The 17,379-nt window shown below is 37.7% G+C and overlaps 1 protein-coding gene across 1 annotated transcript in view; it reads left to right on the forward strand.

Moving 5' to 3' along the window:
• The window catches only part of CORIN (corin, serine peptidase), a 321,033-nt gene that overhangs the window by 57,201 nt on the left and 246,453 nt on the right, over window positions 1-17,379 (forward strand). The window contains exon 3 of the mRNA XM_023555029.2: window positions 1,232-1,432. Within this exon, the coding sequence (XP_023410797.2) occupies window positions 1,232-1,432 (201 nt within the window). The remainder of the gene's footprint in view (window positions 1-1,231; window positions 1,433-17,379) is intronic.

Genomic DNA, 17,379 nt, shown 5'->3' on the forward strand with positions numbered 1-17,379 from the left:
GACTGAGTGAAAAATATATCAGCTCTTTCAAAGCTTTCAAAAGTTTCTGCCTAAAGACAAAGCTGGGTGATTCCTAATAATCTTAGGACTGGCTCTGCATTTTGTCAGTGCGTGAATACCTTGGGAAAGTGACCAGTTGGTAATCTAAATTTAATGACTGTTTCTTGTAATTGTGTTATAGCTTATGGTCAAAGATAAAGATAATTCAGTTTCCTTTTTTAGTTTGTGCTGTAATTAGAGTTTTCCTTTTTTGGTTTCTATGATATAAGTCTTGGCTAAGAATGTATCTTGGAAGAAGTACAACCAGAATGCTCCTTAGAAGCTAGTGTGGCGAGACTATGTCTCACATACTTTGGACATGTTATCAGGAGGGACCAGTCCCTGGAGAAGGACATGATGCTTGGTAAATTACAGGGTCAGCAAAAAAGAGGAAGACCCTCAATGAGGTAGATTGACACAATGGCTGCAACGATGGGCTCAAGCATAACAATGATCGTGAGGATGGCACAGGACTGGGCAGTGTTTCATTCTGTTGTACATAGGGTCACTATGAGTCAGAACCGACTTGACAGCATCTAACGGCAACGACATTGTTTATATTTATATGCTGTATACATTTTACCAAAATTCAGTGTAAAACATGGGGAAATATAAGGCTGAATCTAAGCAGGTAGTGGCAGATACGAAGATCTATGGAGTGTGAGTTGTGGGTGCTGAGTAACATAATATGATGGGTGAAACAGAAGCAGTAAGAAACACTGAGGTTCATCATATTTTATTTAGTTGTAGTAGTTCGCAGGTAAAGGCACCACAATTTAAGGTGAACTTGCCCTAAATTCTTTAGGTACTAGGAAGTTAGGATGGGAGACTCAGTTTCTGTACCTTAAGTCTTGAGAAAGCCAAGTTTTCCCTCAGGTTTATGTGATTTGTGGTACAAAGGAGGAGTAGTTGGGGTCTCCATCATCTTTCTCTCTGTGTTTGCCCGGGTAGAATGAGACATGAAAAAAATAACTCCAGAGTTTTCTTAATATATATGTTTTAACATAAATACTCCTCCTAGTTTTTTTTTACTCATACGTATTTATTTAGCTGTTTAGTTTACAAAGATGAGTCCTTCGATGCACAAAAATGTTTAACTTTTATGAGGTCCCATTTATCCATTTTATCTTTTGCTGCTTGAGCTTTTGTTGTTCCTAGTTATGTTTTAAAACATCTTTCTTTGTCTTTTCAGGAACATTAAAAAAGCCCTATTTTAAATCAAATGGGAGTGAACTTTTGGTTACTGATGGTGAAGTCCAAGTGTCTGATGTCATTCTTACAAACACAATTGATAATGAGAGCACTATGTCATCTACCGTACACCCTAGCCAACACATTCCAGCCTGGACCACAGATACTTCTCTCCCAGGGGACCAAAGTCACAGAAACACGAGTAAGTCTGAAGATGCTAAATGCGAATACCCTTTAATGTCTGTGAAACTTACAGGTAAATTTTTAAGCATGGCAACCAAAGCTCTCAGTTCCCAATTACTTACTGGTCACACAGGCAAAAGCTCTACTCAATTATCTTTTAAAAAAGTCAAATGCCTTATTCTTAAAATGCCTTCAGCTCAAGGGTCCAGGAATAGAAATGAGTAAAGAAATGAAAATGTATCAATGGCATTCGACATTTCTGAGGTCTAAAGATTTACACGGCTTGTCCCAATATAACGGTATTGATTTTGTGGTGATTTACGTATGTAAATTTGTTCTTCTGTTTTGAAGTTTTAAGTTACTTATTTTGAAATGGCAGTTTGTTGTTGGTCAACTTGTAGGAGGGCTCCCAATTTGAGAGTATAATGCCAAGTGAGTTCATGGAATCTATCTTTCCATTTGGAAACCCTGGTGATATAGTGGTTAAGCACTATGGCTGCTAACCAAAAGGTCAGTGGTTCAAATCCACCAGGTGCTCCTTGGAAACCCTATGAGGCAGTTCTACTCTGTCCTATAGGGTTGCTATGAGTTGGAATTGACTAGACAGCAATGGATTTGGTTTTGGTTTGGATCTTCCCATTTAGAAGTTTCTGCGTGGTGCAAATGGTTAAGAGCTTAGCTACTAACCAAAAGGTTGGCAGTTCGAATCCACCTAGATGTGCCTCAGAAGAAAGCCTTGGTGATCTACTTCTAAAAGATCACAGTCGTTGAAAACCCTATGGAGCACGGTTCTACTCTGACACACATGGGGTTACCATGAATTGGAATCGACTCAACAGCAACTAGTTTTTTTTTTTATCCTCCAATTTGCTTCTGGGGTGTTCATGTGTTGTTTTGCTTTTTCCTTACCTTCCTCTTCTTCCTCTTTTATTCTCTGAGCAGTTTATTTTACAGTAAAACCTGCGAAAGCCAGAACCTGTATAAGGTAGAAACCTGTCAGAGAAGGAAAACTCAAATATTTTTCACTAAAACGAGTGGTACAAAAGTGGTGATTTCAGCCTGTCAAAGGCAGAAAACTTTTAAAACCTGGACAAACAAGGCAGTCCAGTCGAGTTCCGGTTCTCACAGGTTTCACTGTGCTTTTTGGTGACTAAGCAATCAGATCTTGAAGTAACTGGTATGTGAGAACTTCTTCTGTATGAGGATAAGTGGAGAGACTGGTCAGTTATTCCAGAAAAAGGGGCAACAGAGAGAGGGAAGATAGAAAACATGGAGAAGGGACCAGTGCGATTGGGGGGCGGGGGCGGGGTAGAGACTAGATGCTCAGGGATGGGACTCCATCCTTCACTAGCCCTTCGAACTTTAGTAAAATTACTGAGCTCCCAGAATGCTTGGACTGTGTGGAAAGTGCCAAAGAACTTTGGCTATGACCCAAACAGTGCAGATTAAGAAGAATTAGAGCCCAGTCACTTTAAGAACTTTCTCTGCAGTTGTCTTGATTCTTACGTTCTATTTTCTGAAACAATGTTACGTGGTTAAAAAAATACACAAAGCTTATCCATTCCTGATCGGTTTCTTGTTTGTTTCTTCCTTGTTAACGAAAACTCACAATGGGAAATCACATCTTAGGTCCAGGACAGAGTATTTATATTTATTGTGAGCCAGGAAAGGAAGGATTAAGTTGACTTTCAGCTATCATAGAATATGTTTGTCAGTGATCGAAGAAAAGCAGGATTATTCTAGTTCTCCAGCCCAACGGAGACAGGCTGTTTGGATTTCATTGTTTCATGGGGCACCTATAGGCATTAACCGTTTCTTAGGCTTAGTGTTCCCCAGTGACACATGCTGACTCATTTTCACTCCCTGACAGTAGTGCTGCAAACTAAAATTATGCCAACTCAAATTTACTTTTCTTATGAGTATAATGTTGAGGTTTTATATTTTGGTCGTGTTTTTAGCACTTCCTTATTCTAAAGGACAGTGTTTTCCATCAGAAGTGCTAATATAATTGAAATAAAAACTAGGCCCAGTTAATGTGGTTGCAATTACAACAATTGTTATTTTGTTTTTCTAAGCAGATTCGTTTCTTTTTTGAAAGTTCTGTCATCTGTTAAGGTTCAAATAGAGGTGACAAGTGAATACACTGAAGAGTAACAAAATGTGGTAGTTGTTGCTGTGTTTGGAAATTTGATGGGAGTCTGATTCATTTTCTCTTTCTATGGCCAGAATAGAACTTGAGAATATGAGTGTAATTTGACATGTCAAGGAAATCCAGGTGGAATTAGAACGATTAAGTGGAGAAAGGCTGAAACCTTTGAATACATGTTATTCTACATTGTTAGTGTACTTGACACTTAGCACTGAGCTTTACTAACTACATAGGCCTCCAGTAGACTGTCTATATCAATCAAAAGCATTTATTGTAAGGGACGTGATAGCTTTGCATGTATTTCAGTAGTAGTGCCAGCCTGTAATTACAGAGATTTTGACAGTTTTCAAGGCATGTTTGAATATTTTCTCTTTGTGATTCTGATATATATATATCTGAGGAGGTATGCAAGACAGGTAATGTTACACACTATTTGTCAAGGTATGAAATTGAGGCTTAGAGGAATTAAGTTGACACATCTCATATTACTTGCCTAGCGTTTGATCAGTCTGGAGTTGGGATTCAGACCTTGGGACTCCTAGAACAGTGCTCTTTCAATTACTCCATTCTCCCTGATTTAGTTTTATTCCTTTCTTTTACAGCAACAGGAGCATTACCGAGAACATTTTAAACTCTAGGAGAGCAGGGACTCTGTCTGTTTACTGCTACATAACAATTGCTCAACAAAATGTTTGTTGAATGAATAGATAAATGAACTACATTGATTCTGAATTTTTGGTATCTGGTTTATCACTCTTGTTAGTGATGGTGATCGTACTTCTGCCACTTGATATTTGTTTAATGTTTTTGTTTTTTTTTTATATACTTACACCTCTTAGTCCCTGGGTGGTACAAACAGTTTATATACTTGGCTGATAACTGAAAGGTTAGCAGTTCGAGTCCACTCAGCAGCACCTCAGAAGAAAGGCCTGGCAATCTACTTCTGAAAAATCAGCCATTGAAAATCCTCCAGAGCACAGTTCTACTTTGACACACATGGGGTTGCTTTGACTTTGAATCAAGTTGATGGCAACTGTTTTGTTTTTTTTTTGACTGATGCCTAGCAGAGAATTTGTTTTTATCCTTTAAAATAATTATTCTCATATTAATATGTTATCTTTAATTCCTGGCATACGTAAAAGCTATTTAAGTCCACTTCAATCCAAAAATACAGTGCCCAGGCATTCTTTCCTTCCCAGACATCCTGGGTAGGAAACCAAGGGGAGAACTTCTGGCTGAAGATGCTAGGAAATAGTTTTTCCTTAAGACATTTCACCTAGAGGGTCCTTATTATTACACCAAAGCATAGAATACTGCAGTTTGTAAAGTTTTAAGTAGAATACCTCCCAGGTTACACTGTATACATTAACATACTTACCTTCAAAGGGTAGAGGGCAGAGCTGAGTTTTGTGAATGTGAAATAGCCTTTATGGGACCTCTAATACTTCTGAAGTTTTATTAGTTGCATTTTGAAAACCAGTGGTAAGGTGGAAGGGGAAAAGGTCCATGGTTAGCATTTATGCTGTGTTTCAGCAAGAGGTTTTTCTAGGTTGCGTTCTATAGCTGGATTTTTATTCTCACGTTTCTCTCCTTAAAGAGTTAATAAATACTTAAACAAATGTTGAACTAAGGAAAGGGAAACACTCTTTGGCCAACCATGAGTTTCTGGGATTAAAGATAATATGGCACGCAATAAAATAACCTAGAAAGTCTGGCAAGGAATTAACGTGACAGAGAGAGCTGGATTAATGTGCTGAAAACTTGAAGTGTCCTGTTTTTTCATCGTTTTTTCATCATGCTGTTTGATAATCATCTCCTAAAGCTTCTATATCAGACCAAAATGCATTATCCCTTTCACTCAGTTTTTTAATAACTGCTTTAATAAGATATAACTCATACCATAAAGTTAACCCTTTTAATTTGCACAATTCAGTAGTTTCAGCAGTTCACGGAGTTGTAGAGACATCACCACTATATAATTTTAGGGCATTTTCATCGCTACTATTATTCCATCCTTCCTAAGTCCCCCAGCCCCTATTAGACATTAATATATTTTCTGTCTCTATGGATATGTCTATTCTGAACATTTCATATAAGTGGAATTTTAAAAAATGTGGTATTTTTGTGTGTGGCTTATTGCACTTAGCATAATGTTTTCAAGGTGCATCCATGTTTACAATGTAAAATAGAAGTAACAAGAGCAGACATCCTTGTCTTGTTCATGAGTTTAAGTGGAAGGCTTTCAGTCTTTCACAATTAAGTATGATTGTAGTGATGGAGCCCATGCGTCTGTCAGTTTGTGGTACTGTGGTGGCTTGGGTGTTGCTGTGATGCTGGAAGCTATGCCTCCAGTATTTCAAATACAAGCTGGGTCACCCACAGTGGGCAGGTTTCAGTGGAGCTTGCAGACTAAGACAGACTTGGAAGAAGGATCTGGCAGTCTATTTCTGGAAAAATTGGTCAGTGAAAACCTTATGAATAGCAGTGGAACATTGTCTGATATAGTGCTAGAAGATGGGCCCCTTAGGTTGGAAGGCACTCAAAAGATGATTGATTGGGGAAGAGCTGCCTCCTCAAAGTAGAGTGGGCCTTAGTGATGTGGGTGGAGTAAAGCTTTTGAGACCTTCATATACTGAGGTGGCACAAGTCAAAGTGAGAAGAAACAGCTGCAAACATCCGTTAATAATCAGAACCCGGAATGCATGAAATATGAATCTAGAAAAATTGGAAGTTGCCCAAAATGAAATGGAACGGATAAAGATTGATATCCTAGGCATTGCTGTTGTTGTTAGGTGCTGTCAAGTTGGTTCCCACTCACAATGACCCTATGTATAACAGAACTAAACGCTGCCCAGTCCCGCATCATCTTTGTCATGCTTAAGCCCATTGTTGAAGCCACTGTGTCAATCCATCTCATAGTCTTCCTATTTTTTACTTTACCAAGCATGATATCCTTCTTCAGGGACTGATCCCTCCTGACAACATGGCCAAAGTATGTGAGACATTCTTGCTTCTAAGGAGCATTCTGGTCATACTTCTTTCAAGACAGATTTGTTCGCTCTTTCGGCAGTCCATGGTATATTCAATAGTCTTCTCCAACACCACAATCAAAGGCGTCAGTTCTTCTTTGGGCTTCCTTATTCATCATCCAGCTTTCACATGCATAGAAGGTGATTGAAAACCATGGCTTGAGTCACGTGCACCTTAGTCTTCGAGGTGACATCTTTGCTTCAAAACTTTAAAGAGGCCCTTTGCAGCAGATTTGCCCAATGTGCTGCATCTTTTGATTTCTTGGCCACTACCTCCATGGATGTTGATTACGGATCCAAGTAAAATGAAATCCTTTATGACTTCAGTCTTTTCTCCATTCATCATGATGTGGCTCATTGGTCCAGTTGTGAGAATTTTTGTTTTCTTCATGTTGAGGTGTAATCCATACTGAAGGCTGTGTTCTTTGATCTCCATCAGTAAGTGCTTCAAGTCCTCTTCATTTTCAGCAAGCAAGGTTGTGTCATCTGCATAATGCAGGTTGTTAACGAGTCTTCCTCCAATCCTGATGCCCCGTTCTTCTTCACATAGTCCAGCTTCTCAGATTATTGGCTCAGCATACAGATTGAATAGGTATGGTGAAAGGATACAAACCTGATGCACACCTCTCCTGACTTTAAACCACACAATCTCCCCTTATTCTGTTGAAATGACTGCCTCTTGTTCTACGTACAGGTTCCTCATGAGCACAATTAAGTATTCTGGAATTTTCATTCTTTGCAATGTTATCCATAATTTGTTATGATCCACATAGTCGAATGCTTTTGCATAGTCAATAAAACACAGGCAAACATATTTCTGGTATTCTCTGTTTTCAGCTAGGATCCACCTGACATCATCAATGTTATCCCTCATTTTACATCTTCTTCTGAATCCAGCTTGAATTTCTGGCAGTTCCCTGTTGATATACTGTGGCAGCCACTTTTGGATGATCTTTAGCAAAATTTTACTTGCGTGTGATATTAATGATATTGTGTGATAATTTCTGCATTCAGTGGAATCACCTTTATTGGGAATAGGCATAAGTATGGATTTCTTCCAGTTGGTTGGCCAGGTAGTTGTCTTCCAAATTTCCTGGCATAGATGAGTGAGCACTTCCAGCACTGCATCCATTTGTTGAAACATCTCAATTGGTATTCCATCAATTCCCGGAGCCTTGTTTTTCACCAATGCCTTCAGTACAGCTTGGACTTCATCCTTCAGTACCATCGGTTCCTGCTCACATGCTACCTCCTGAAATGGTTGAATATCAACCAGTTCTTTTTGGTATAGTGACTCTGTTTATTCCTTCCATCTTCTTTTGTTGCTTCCTGTGTCATTTAATATTTTCCCTATACCCCCCACCCCAAGCATCCTTCAATATTGCAACTTGACGGTTGAATTTTTTCTTCAGTTCTCTCATCTTGAAAAATGCTGAGGGTGTTCTTCCCTTTTGGTTTTCCATCTCCAGGTCTTTGCACATGTCATTATAATACTTGTAAGAGCAAGTTTCAGAGTCTCTTCTGACATCCATTTTGGTCTTTTCTTTCTTTCCTGTCTTTTTAATGACCTCTTGCTTTCTTCATGTATGATGTACTTGATGTCTTTCCATAACTTGTCTGGTCTTTGGTCATTAGTGTTCAACACATCAAATCTACTCTTGAGATGGTCTCTAAATTCAGGTGGGATATACTCAAGGTTGTATTTTGGCTCTAGTGAACTTATCCTAATTTTCTTCAGTTTCAACTTGAAATTGCACATGAGCAATCGATGATCTGTCCCCCAGTTGCCCTGGGGCCTTGTTCTGACTGATGATATTGAGCTTTTGCATTGCCTCTTTCCACAGATGTAGTCGATTTGATTCTTGTGTATTTCATCTGGCGATGCTGCCATTTATGTTGGTGAAAAAAGACATTTGCGGTGAAGAAGTCTTTGGTCTTGCAAAATTCTATCATGTGATCTCTGGCATCATTTCTATCAGCAGGGCTGTATTTTCCAACTACCAATCCTTCTTCTTTGTTTCCAACTTTCACATTCCAATCACCAGTAATTATCAATGCATCCCAATTGCATGTTTGGTCAATTTCAGACTACAGAGGTTGGTAAAAATCTTCAGTTTCTTCAACTTTGGCCTTAGTGGTTGGTGCATAAATTTGAATAATAGTCGTATTAACTGGTCTTCCTTGTAGGTGTAAGGATATTATCCTATCTCTGACAGGGTTGTACTTCAGGATAGATCTTGAAATGTTCTTTTTGAGTGGAACACCATTCCTCTTCAAGTTGTCATTCCCAACATAGTAGGCCATATGATTGTCCAATTCAAAATGGCCAATACCAGTCCATTTCAGCCCACTAATGCCTATTCCATTTCATTTTTGATGACTTCCAGTTTTCCTTGATTCATACTTCATACATACCATGTTCCAATTAATAATGGATGTTTGCAGCTGTTTCTTCTCATTTAGAGTCATGCCACATCAGAAAATGATGGTCATGGAAGCTTAACTCCATGTACATCATGAAGGTTGACTTTACTTTGAGGAGACAGCTCTTCCCTAGTTGTCTTTTGAGCACCTTCCAACCCAAAGAGCTCATGTTCTGACACTATATCAGACAATGTTGCATTGCAGTTCATAAGGTTTTCACTGGCTAATTCTTTTCAGATGTAGACTGCTGGGTCCTTCTTCCCAGTTGTCTTAGTCTGGAAGCTCGGCTGAAACCTGTCCGCTATGGGTGACCCTGCTAGTATTTGAATACTGGTGGCATAGCTTCCAGCATCACAGCAACACACAAGCACCCACAGTATGACCAACTGACAAAGATTGATATCCTAGGCATTAGTGAACTGAAATAGAATGGTATTGGCCATTTTGAATCAGATAATCGTATGGCCTACTATGCCAGGAATGACAAATTGAAGAGGAATAGCATTGCATTCATTGTCAAAAAGAACATTTCAAGGTCTGTCCTGAAATACAATGCTGTCAGTGATAGTATAATATCCATATGTCTACAAGGAAGACCAGTTAATATGACTATTATTCAAATTTACACATCAACCACTAAGGGCAGAGATGAGGAAATTGAAAATTTTTATAAACTTTTGCAGTCTGAAATTGATGAAACATGCAATCAAAAATCATTGATAATTACTATTGATTCAAATGCAAAAGCTGTAAACAAAGAAGAAGGATCGGCTTTTGGAAAATATGGTCTTGGTGATAGAAATGATGCTGGAGATTGCGTGACAAAATTTTGCAATACCAATGAAGTCTTTACTACAAACGTTTTTTTCACCAACATAAATGGTGACTGTACATGTAGACCTCACTGGATGGAATACACAGAAATCATATTGATTACATCTGTGGAAAGAGACAATGGTTAAGCTCAATATCATTGGTTAGAACAAGGCCAGGGGCTGACCTCAGGACAGATAACTACTCATATGCAAGTTCAAGCTACAGCTGAAGAAAATTAGAGCAGTTCCCCGAGAGCCAAACTACAACCTTGAGTATATCCCACCTGAATTTAGAGACCATCTCAAGAATAGATTTGATGCATTGAACACTAATGACTGAAGACCCAGTCAAGTTGTGGAATGACATCAAGGACATCATACATGAAGAAGCAAGAGGTCATTAAAAAGACAGGAAATAAAGAAAATACTAAAATGGATGTCAGAAGAGACTCTGAAACTTGCTCTTGAATGTAGAGTCGGTAAAGTGAAAGGAAGAAATGATGAAGTAAAAGAGATGAACAGAAGAGTTCAAAAGGCTACAGGAGAAGGCAAAGTATTATAATGACATGTGCAAGACCCAGAGTGATAAAACTAAAAGCTTAAAGAGCTGAAGAAAAAATTTAAGCCTCCAGTTGCAATATGGAAGGATTCTATGCAGAATATTGAAAAACACATGGAAGAAATAAACAGAGTCACTGTACCAAAAAGAATTACTGAACATTTAACCATTTCAGGAGGTAGCATATGCTCAAAAACTGATGGTACTGAAGGAAAAAGTCCAAGCTACACTCAAGGTATTGGAAAAAAAACAAGCCCCCAGGAATTGATGGAATACCAGTTGAGATGTTTCAACAAATGGATGCAGCACAGGAGGTGCTCACTTGTGTATGTCAAGGAATTTGGAAGACAGACTCCTGACCAGCCGACTGGAAAAGATCCATATTTGTGCCCATTCCAAAGAAAAGTGATCCAACAGAATGAGGAAATTTTTGAACAATATCATTAAATTTTGCTGACGATCATTCAAAACCGGCTGGAGCAGTACATTGACAGGGAGCTGCCAGAAGTTCAAGCTGGATTCAGAAGAGGATGTGGAACCTGGGATATCCTTGCTGATGCCAGATGGATTTTGACTGAAAGCAGAGAATACCATAAAGATGTTTACTTGTGTTTTATTAAGTATGCAAAGACATTTGACTTTGTGAATCATAACAAATTATGGATAACATTGTGAAGAATGGGAATTCCAGGACACTTACTTGTGCTCATGAGGAACCTGTACATAGGCCAAGAGGCAGTCTTTGGAACAGAACAATGGATACTGTGTGGTTTAATGTCAGGAACTGTGTGCACCAGCATTGTATCCTTTCACCATACTTTCTCAATCTTTATGCTGAGCAAATAATCTGAGAAGCTGGTCTATCTGAAGAAGGAGGAGGCATCAGCATTGGAAGAAAACTCATTGACAACCTGTGATATGCCGATGACACAATCTTGCTTGCTGGAAATGAAGAGGACTTGAAGCACTTACTGATGAAAATCAAACACTACAGCCCTCAGTGTGGATTACACCTCAATATAAAGAAAACAAAAATCCTCACAAACGGACCAATAAGCAACAAAATGATAAATGGAGAAAAGATTGAAATAGTAAAAGATTTCTTTTAATGCCCCAGGAAGCAACAGTCAAGAAATCAAAAGATGTATTACCTTGGGAAAATCTGCTTCAAAAAACCTCTTTAAAGTGTTAGAAAGCAAGGATGTCACTTTCAGGAGTAAGGTGCACCTGATCCAAGCCATGGTATTTTCAGTCACCTCATATGCATGGGAAACCTGAACGATGAATAAGGAAGACTGAAGAAGAATTGACACCTTTGAATTATGGTGTTGGCAAAGAATATTGAATATACCAGGGACTGCCAGAAGAATGAACAAACCTGACTTGGAAGAAGTACATCCAGAATGCTCCCTGGAAGCAAGGATGGCAAGATTTCGTCACACATACTCCGGACATGTTATCAGGAGGAACCAGTCCCTGGAGGACATCATACTTAGTAAAGTGGAGAGTCACCAAAAAAAAGGAAGACACTCAATGAGATGGATTGACACAGTGGCTGCAACAATGGGTCGAAACAGCAAAGATTGTGAGGATGGCACAAGACTGGGCAGTGTTCTGTTCTGTTGTACATGGAGTCGCCACAAATCAGAGCCGACTAAATGGTGCCTAACAGCAACAAATAGTGACGGAATTTTTTTGTAGATGCTCTTTATGATGTTGAGGAAGTTCTCTTTTATTCCTAGCTTGTTGAATATTTTTTATCATGAAAAAGTGTTGGATTTGAGATGATCATGTGGTTTTAGTTGTTCATTTACGTGATGTGTTACATCAACTGATTTTTATATCTTGAACCAGCCTTGTTTTCCTGGGGTAAATCTCACTTGGTCACAGTGTGTAATCCTTTTTATATGTTGCTAGATTCAGTTTGCTGGTATTTTATTGAGGATTTTTGCACGTATATTCACAAGGGATATTGGTCTAGCATTTCTTTTCTTGTGATGTGTTTCTCTGGCCTTAGTGTCAGGGTAATACTGGCTTAATAGGATGAGTTAGGAAAGGTTCCCTCCACTTCTATTTTTGGAAGAGTTTGAGGAGGGTTAGTATTAATTCTTCTTTAAACATTTGGGAGAATTCACCAGTGAAACCGTCTGGTCCTGGGATTTTCTTTATGGGAAGTTTTTGGATTCATAAGTTAAGCTTTTACTTATTATAAGCCTATTCTGATTTTCTTCTTGAGTCAGTTTCATCAGCTTGTGTGTCTAGTGATTTGTCCCTTTCGTCTAGGTCATCTAATTTATTGGCATACAATTGTTTATAGTTTCTCTTATAATTCTTTTTAGCTCTGTAAGGTCGGTCGTAAAGCTGCTGCTTTTATTTTTCCTTCCTGATTTATAATTTGAGTCTTCTCTTTTTCTCTTAATCAGTCTAGCCAAAGGTTTGTCAATTTCGCTGGATTCTCCAAAGGGCCAGCTTTTTTTTGGCCCTCTATTTGATTTTCTCTATTGTTTTTCTATTTTATCTTTTTTTTACTCTAATCTTTATTTTTTTCTTCCTTCTGCTTGTCTGTGGTTAGTTTCTTCTTCTTTTCTAGTTTCTTAAAGTAGAATGTTAGGCTATTGATTTGAGATCTTTTCTTTTTTTTAATACAGGCATTTATACCTATTTTTTTTTAATCATCTGAGCACTGCTTTAGCTGTATCTTACAAGTTTTTATATGTTGTGTTTTTGTTTTCATTTATCTCAAAGTATTTCCTAATTTCTTCTTTGACCCATTACTTGTTTAGGAGTATGTTGTTTAATTTTTACACATAATGTAAATTTTCTTCTGTTACTGATTTCTAATTTTATTTCATTATGGTCAGAGAATATACTTTATATCATTTCAATTCTTTTAAATTTATGAAGACTTGTTTTAGAATTTAACTATGGTCTATATTGGAGGATGTTTCATATCCACTTGAGAAAAATATGTATCTTCTTTTGTTAGATGGAGTGTCCTACAGATGTCCATTACGTCTAGTTGGTTTACAGTATTTTTTAAGTATTCTTTTTCCTGGTTGGTCTTCTGCTTAATTGCTCTACCAATTTTTGAAAGTGAGGCATTTTGATGTATATTAGTATTATCGTTAAATTATCTATTTCTTCCTTCAATTCAGTCATTTTTTGGTTCATATATTTATTCTGTTGTTATGAGCATATATGTTTATAATTGCTATGTCTTCCTGATGGATTGACCCTTTTGTCATTATAAAATGTCACTGTTTGTTTCTAATAACAATTTTCCATTCTTATATAATCATATCTAAACATATGAACATATCCATATCCATATCCATATATATGTGATTTATCATTGTTTTTCAAAAATTGTGATCACGTTTATTACATATACTTTTCTACATAATGTTTTTCTCATTCAAGAATAAAACAAACAAACAAAAAAACCCAAAACCCATTGCCATTGATTCGATTATGACTCATAGTGACCCTACAGGACAGGGTAAAACTGCCCCATAGGGTTTCCAAGGAGCGGCTGCTGGATTCGAACTGCTGGCCTTTTGGTTAGCAGCCCAGCTCCTAACCACTGCATATTTCATGTAAATATCTCCAACGCAACAGTTTAGCATTCATTCATTGTTTTTAGTGGAGGTAGAGTATTTCAAGTTGTCATTATGCCATAATTTATTTCAGCTCTTCCCAAATAATTGGCATTCCCTTTACATGTAGCTTTTTTATTCCTTTTTTCACGATAAACTACACAGTGTCTCTTATATGAAAATAAAATGACTGGAATTGTGACAGTGTTGGTGTCTAAATAGCATCGGTTTATTAACACTGATAAGTGGAGATGTCCTGAAATGCCCTAAACACCCTCCCTGCAAGGATGCTGGCTATAGAAAGTTTATGCTCCAAGACCAAGACTCTAAGGTTATTCTTTCTTCCTAGTTATGTGTCTTTAGCATGTGGTATTCCCTTTAGCTTCAGAATGAGCTCTGCAAGAATACGCAGCTAAGAGGATTGAAGCAGGTCTTGAAATTTTACCTGGTTGTCTACTCATCAGGCAGCTATCCAAGGGGGAATTTGTGAGAGGGACTCTAGTTAGACACCTGAAATCAGGTAAAGTCCATTTTCCTTTTTTCTTGACATTTTCTAATTCTACTAAGAATGAAACCCTGGATGTCTTCATTATATTATTCAAAAGGCAGTTCTGCTGCCCTCGGAACCATGTAATCTGTGTAGATTACTGCGATGTTTGGAGTGTGAGTAGGTAAGTTGGTAAGGGGCTTAGACGTGCCCTAGAATTGTATCCATGTCATTTCTCTGCAATATTGTTGGATAGTATTTCTCCATTTGGGATCTGAGTCACCTCAGATGTTTTCTGAATGGATTCAAGAGTTCTTTAAGAATTTTTTAATTGTGTGCTCTCATTTCAATGATAATAGAAATAACTAATGTAAGCCCAATTTGGAAATCTGGATAACCATTTTATAACAAGTACTGATAGGGAATTTTTGATGCATGTATTTGAGTTTCTATTTATGATTATGTTGCTACCAAGTTGTAGTTCAAGGAGTCCTGGTGGCACAGTGGTTAAGTGCTCAGCTGCCATCCGAAAGGTTGGTGGTTTGAACCCACCAGTTGCTACTCAGAAGAAAGATGTAGCAGTCTGGCTCATAAAGATCTGCAGCCTTGGAAACCCTGTGGGGCTGTTCTATGCCGTCCTATAGAGTTGTGATGAGTCAGAATCGACTCAAGTGCAACGGGTGTTTTTTTAAGTTGTACTGCTGGCTATCAAGAAAAGAACAGAGACTGATTGATAGATATTCTCCCCAGTTGGAGAGCACAGTATGTTCTGGCATGTTATACAAAGGATGCTCAGTAGTTTAAATAGAGAAAAGTGGTGGCGGACTCACTCACTCGGGATACGTGGTAGTTTAGTATAAGTTTCCCAAATACAGAACTGGTTCTGCGGTAGTTAGCACTGCATTCATGCTGTTTTAGCAGAACAATGTTAGTATTAATTCATTAATGTACTTAATTTAAATTTTTTATTAATTTTGTAGTTTTGTTTCTATTCAATTTATACATTTTAAGTTTAGCTTTAGAGTTGTGTTAGACCTATAGGCATAAATGAGTTTATATTTAATTTTATGTATATCTGCAAAAACTTTCTTCCTTCAAAGAAGCCTGTACAATTCTTCAGTTTGAGAAATACTGCTGCAGGGTACCAGAGTTTTAGCTGTTTTTGTCATACACCTGGGAAAAAGCAGTGATGCCCTATAGCATCTTTTTTGTATGTGTCAAAGGATCTTTGGCAATCTGGTGAAGCCTATGGACTCCTCAGAATAGTATTTTAGTTGATTAAAATAAATCACATAGAATTCAGAAAAAAATCAATTATACTGAAATACAGTTACCAAAATATTAGAAATATAAATTCATAATTTAGCTTATTTTTTTAATGCTTATTTATTGGTACCCTGGTGGTGAAGTGGTTAAGTGTTCTGCTGCTAACCAAAATGTAGGCAGTTTGAATCCACCAGCTTATCCTTGGAAACCCTGTGAGGCACTTCTACTCTGCCCTGTTGGGTCACTATGAGTTGGAACCAACTTGACAGCAATGGTTTTTTTTTTTTTTATGCTTATTTATTAACATGTTAAATAATGATATCTAGCAGTAAGTCTAACATCTGTAATTTTATAATAGGGATGAGCATAAAAGATACTTGAAAATGTCTGCAATAACTCTAAGTTGATATGAAAATATCCATGATTTCTCTTTTGTTTTTGTACGTTTGTTGCCTTCATAGATAATTTAATTAGTTGGAGGTTAATGGACATAAAGATGCAATTTTTCTCCCATCAGAGTTCAAGGTATCCCAAATGTATGGGCCCATTGAAGTCTTTGGACTCTGGTTAAGGGCATCTACTGTATAGACAGAAGAATCTTTTGTTGGTACCTAGGAGAGTCTGAGGTCTGTCCAAGCTATCTCATTAAGTCTTAGTGTTTCTGCAAAAGTTACTACAGTCATGAACCCTGGATACTATCCCTTATGCGCTCTGCTGGACACCAGCGTTAGACCCTAAACAATGTTCAAGTCCAATTAGTTGCCTTTTCCTACATATTAAATCACATTTTTCAGTCTTAAATAACAGCTATGAGATTCAGACATGGGCTTTGGGCCAATAGCAATATCTAAGCAAAATGAAATAAAGCGTTTAAATAATTATTGCATGCTTGCCTGATTGTTAACATTTTAGTAAAGACCTGTGCAGTTCTTGGGAAAGAGAGAAAGAAAGCTGGGGTGTAGAAATGGACTTTTTCTTTTTCGTTGCTGTCCTTTCTTTCCTTCTTATCCTGTCTTTAGATGGTTCTGTCCCTGGAATGTATTGGGTTCCTCCCAGAGAGAGCAAACTCAATCAATTGCAGAGCTAGGCTTATTGAAAGGGATAACGGAACAGTGTCTGTTTCACTCTTTCTTGGCTACAATCCTATTTCCCCCCTTCTCAAGGATTTCTGGATATGACTTCCTGACCCTCTCTCCTAAATGAATCCTGTGGTATCCCCTAGGTGACTTGTACCCTCAAAGTTAATATGCCTATAACACATTAATACAGCAAATGAGAGTCAGAGTTAAACAGTCATGTCAAAAAGGCTTGTGGCTTAAAATTTTCCACTCCAAATTCATTATCACAGCTTCCTCTTCAGGAAGAACAACCCAATACAACAACCCCTTGATCCACATAGAAAAAAACAGTAGCATGCTGATAACAGCATTGCAAAAACAATCCTGGTCAAACTCAAAGATAAACATGATCTTTTAGAAGCCAAAGACTTAGATAAAAGTCAAAGGACTGTGTAATTTACTTTACTCTCTGGTTCTGAAAGAAAATTGGCACAGTATATACTCTTTTGCCTGAATCATTCAATTTTCTGACTGTCTCTGGTTTTTGGTCTTTGTACAATTTTGTGTTGAGAGCAAAACAACC

The sequence above is a fragment of the Loxodonta africana genome, chromosome 5, assembly GCF_030014295.1.
Source record: "Loxodonta africana isolate mLoxAfr1 chromosome 5, mLoxAfr1.hap2, whole genome shotgun sequence".
Taxonomy (NCBI): Eukaryota; Metazoa; Chordata; class Mammalia; order Proboscidea; family Elephantidae; genus Loxodonta; species Loxodonta africana.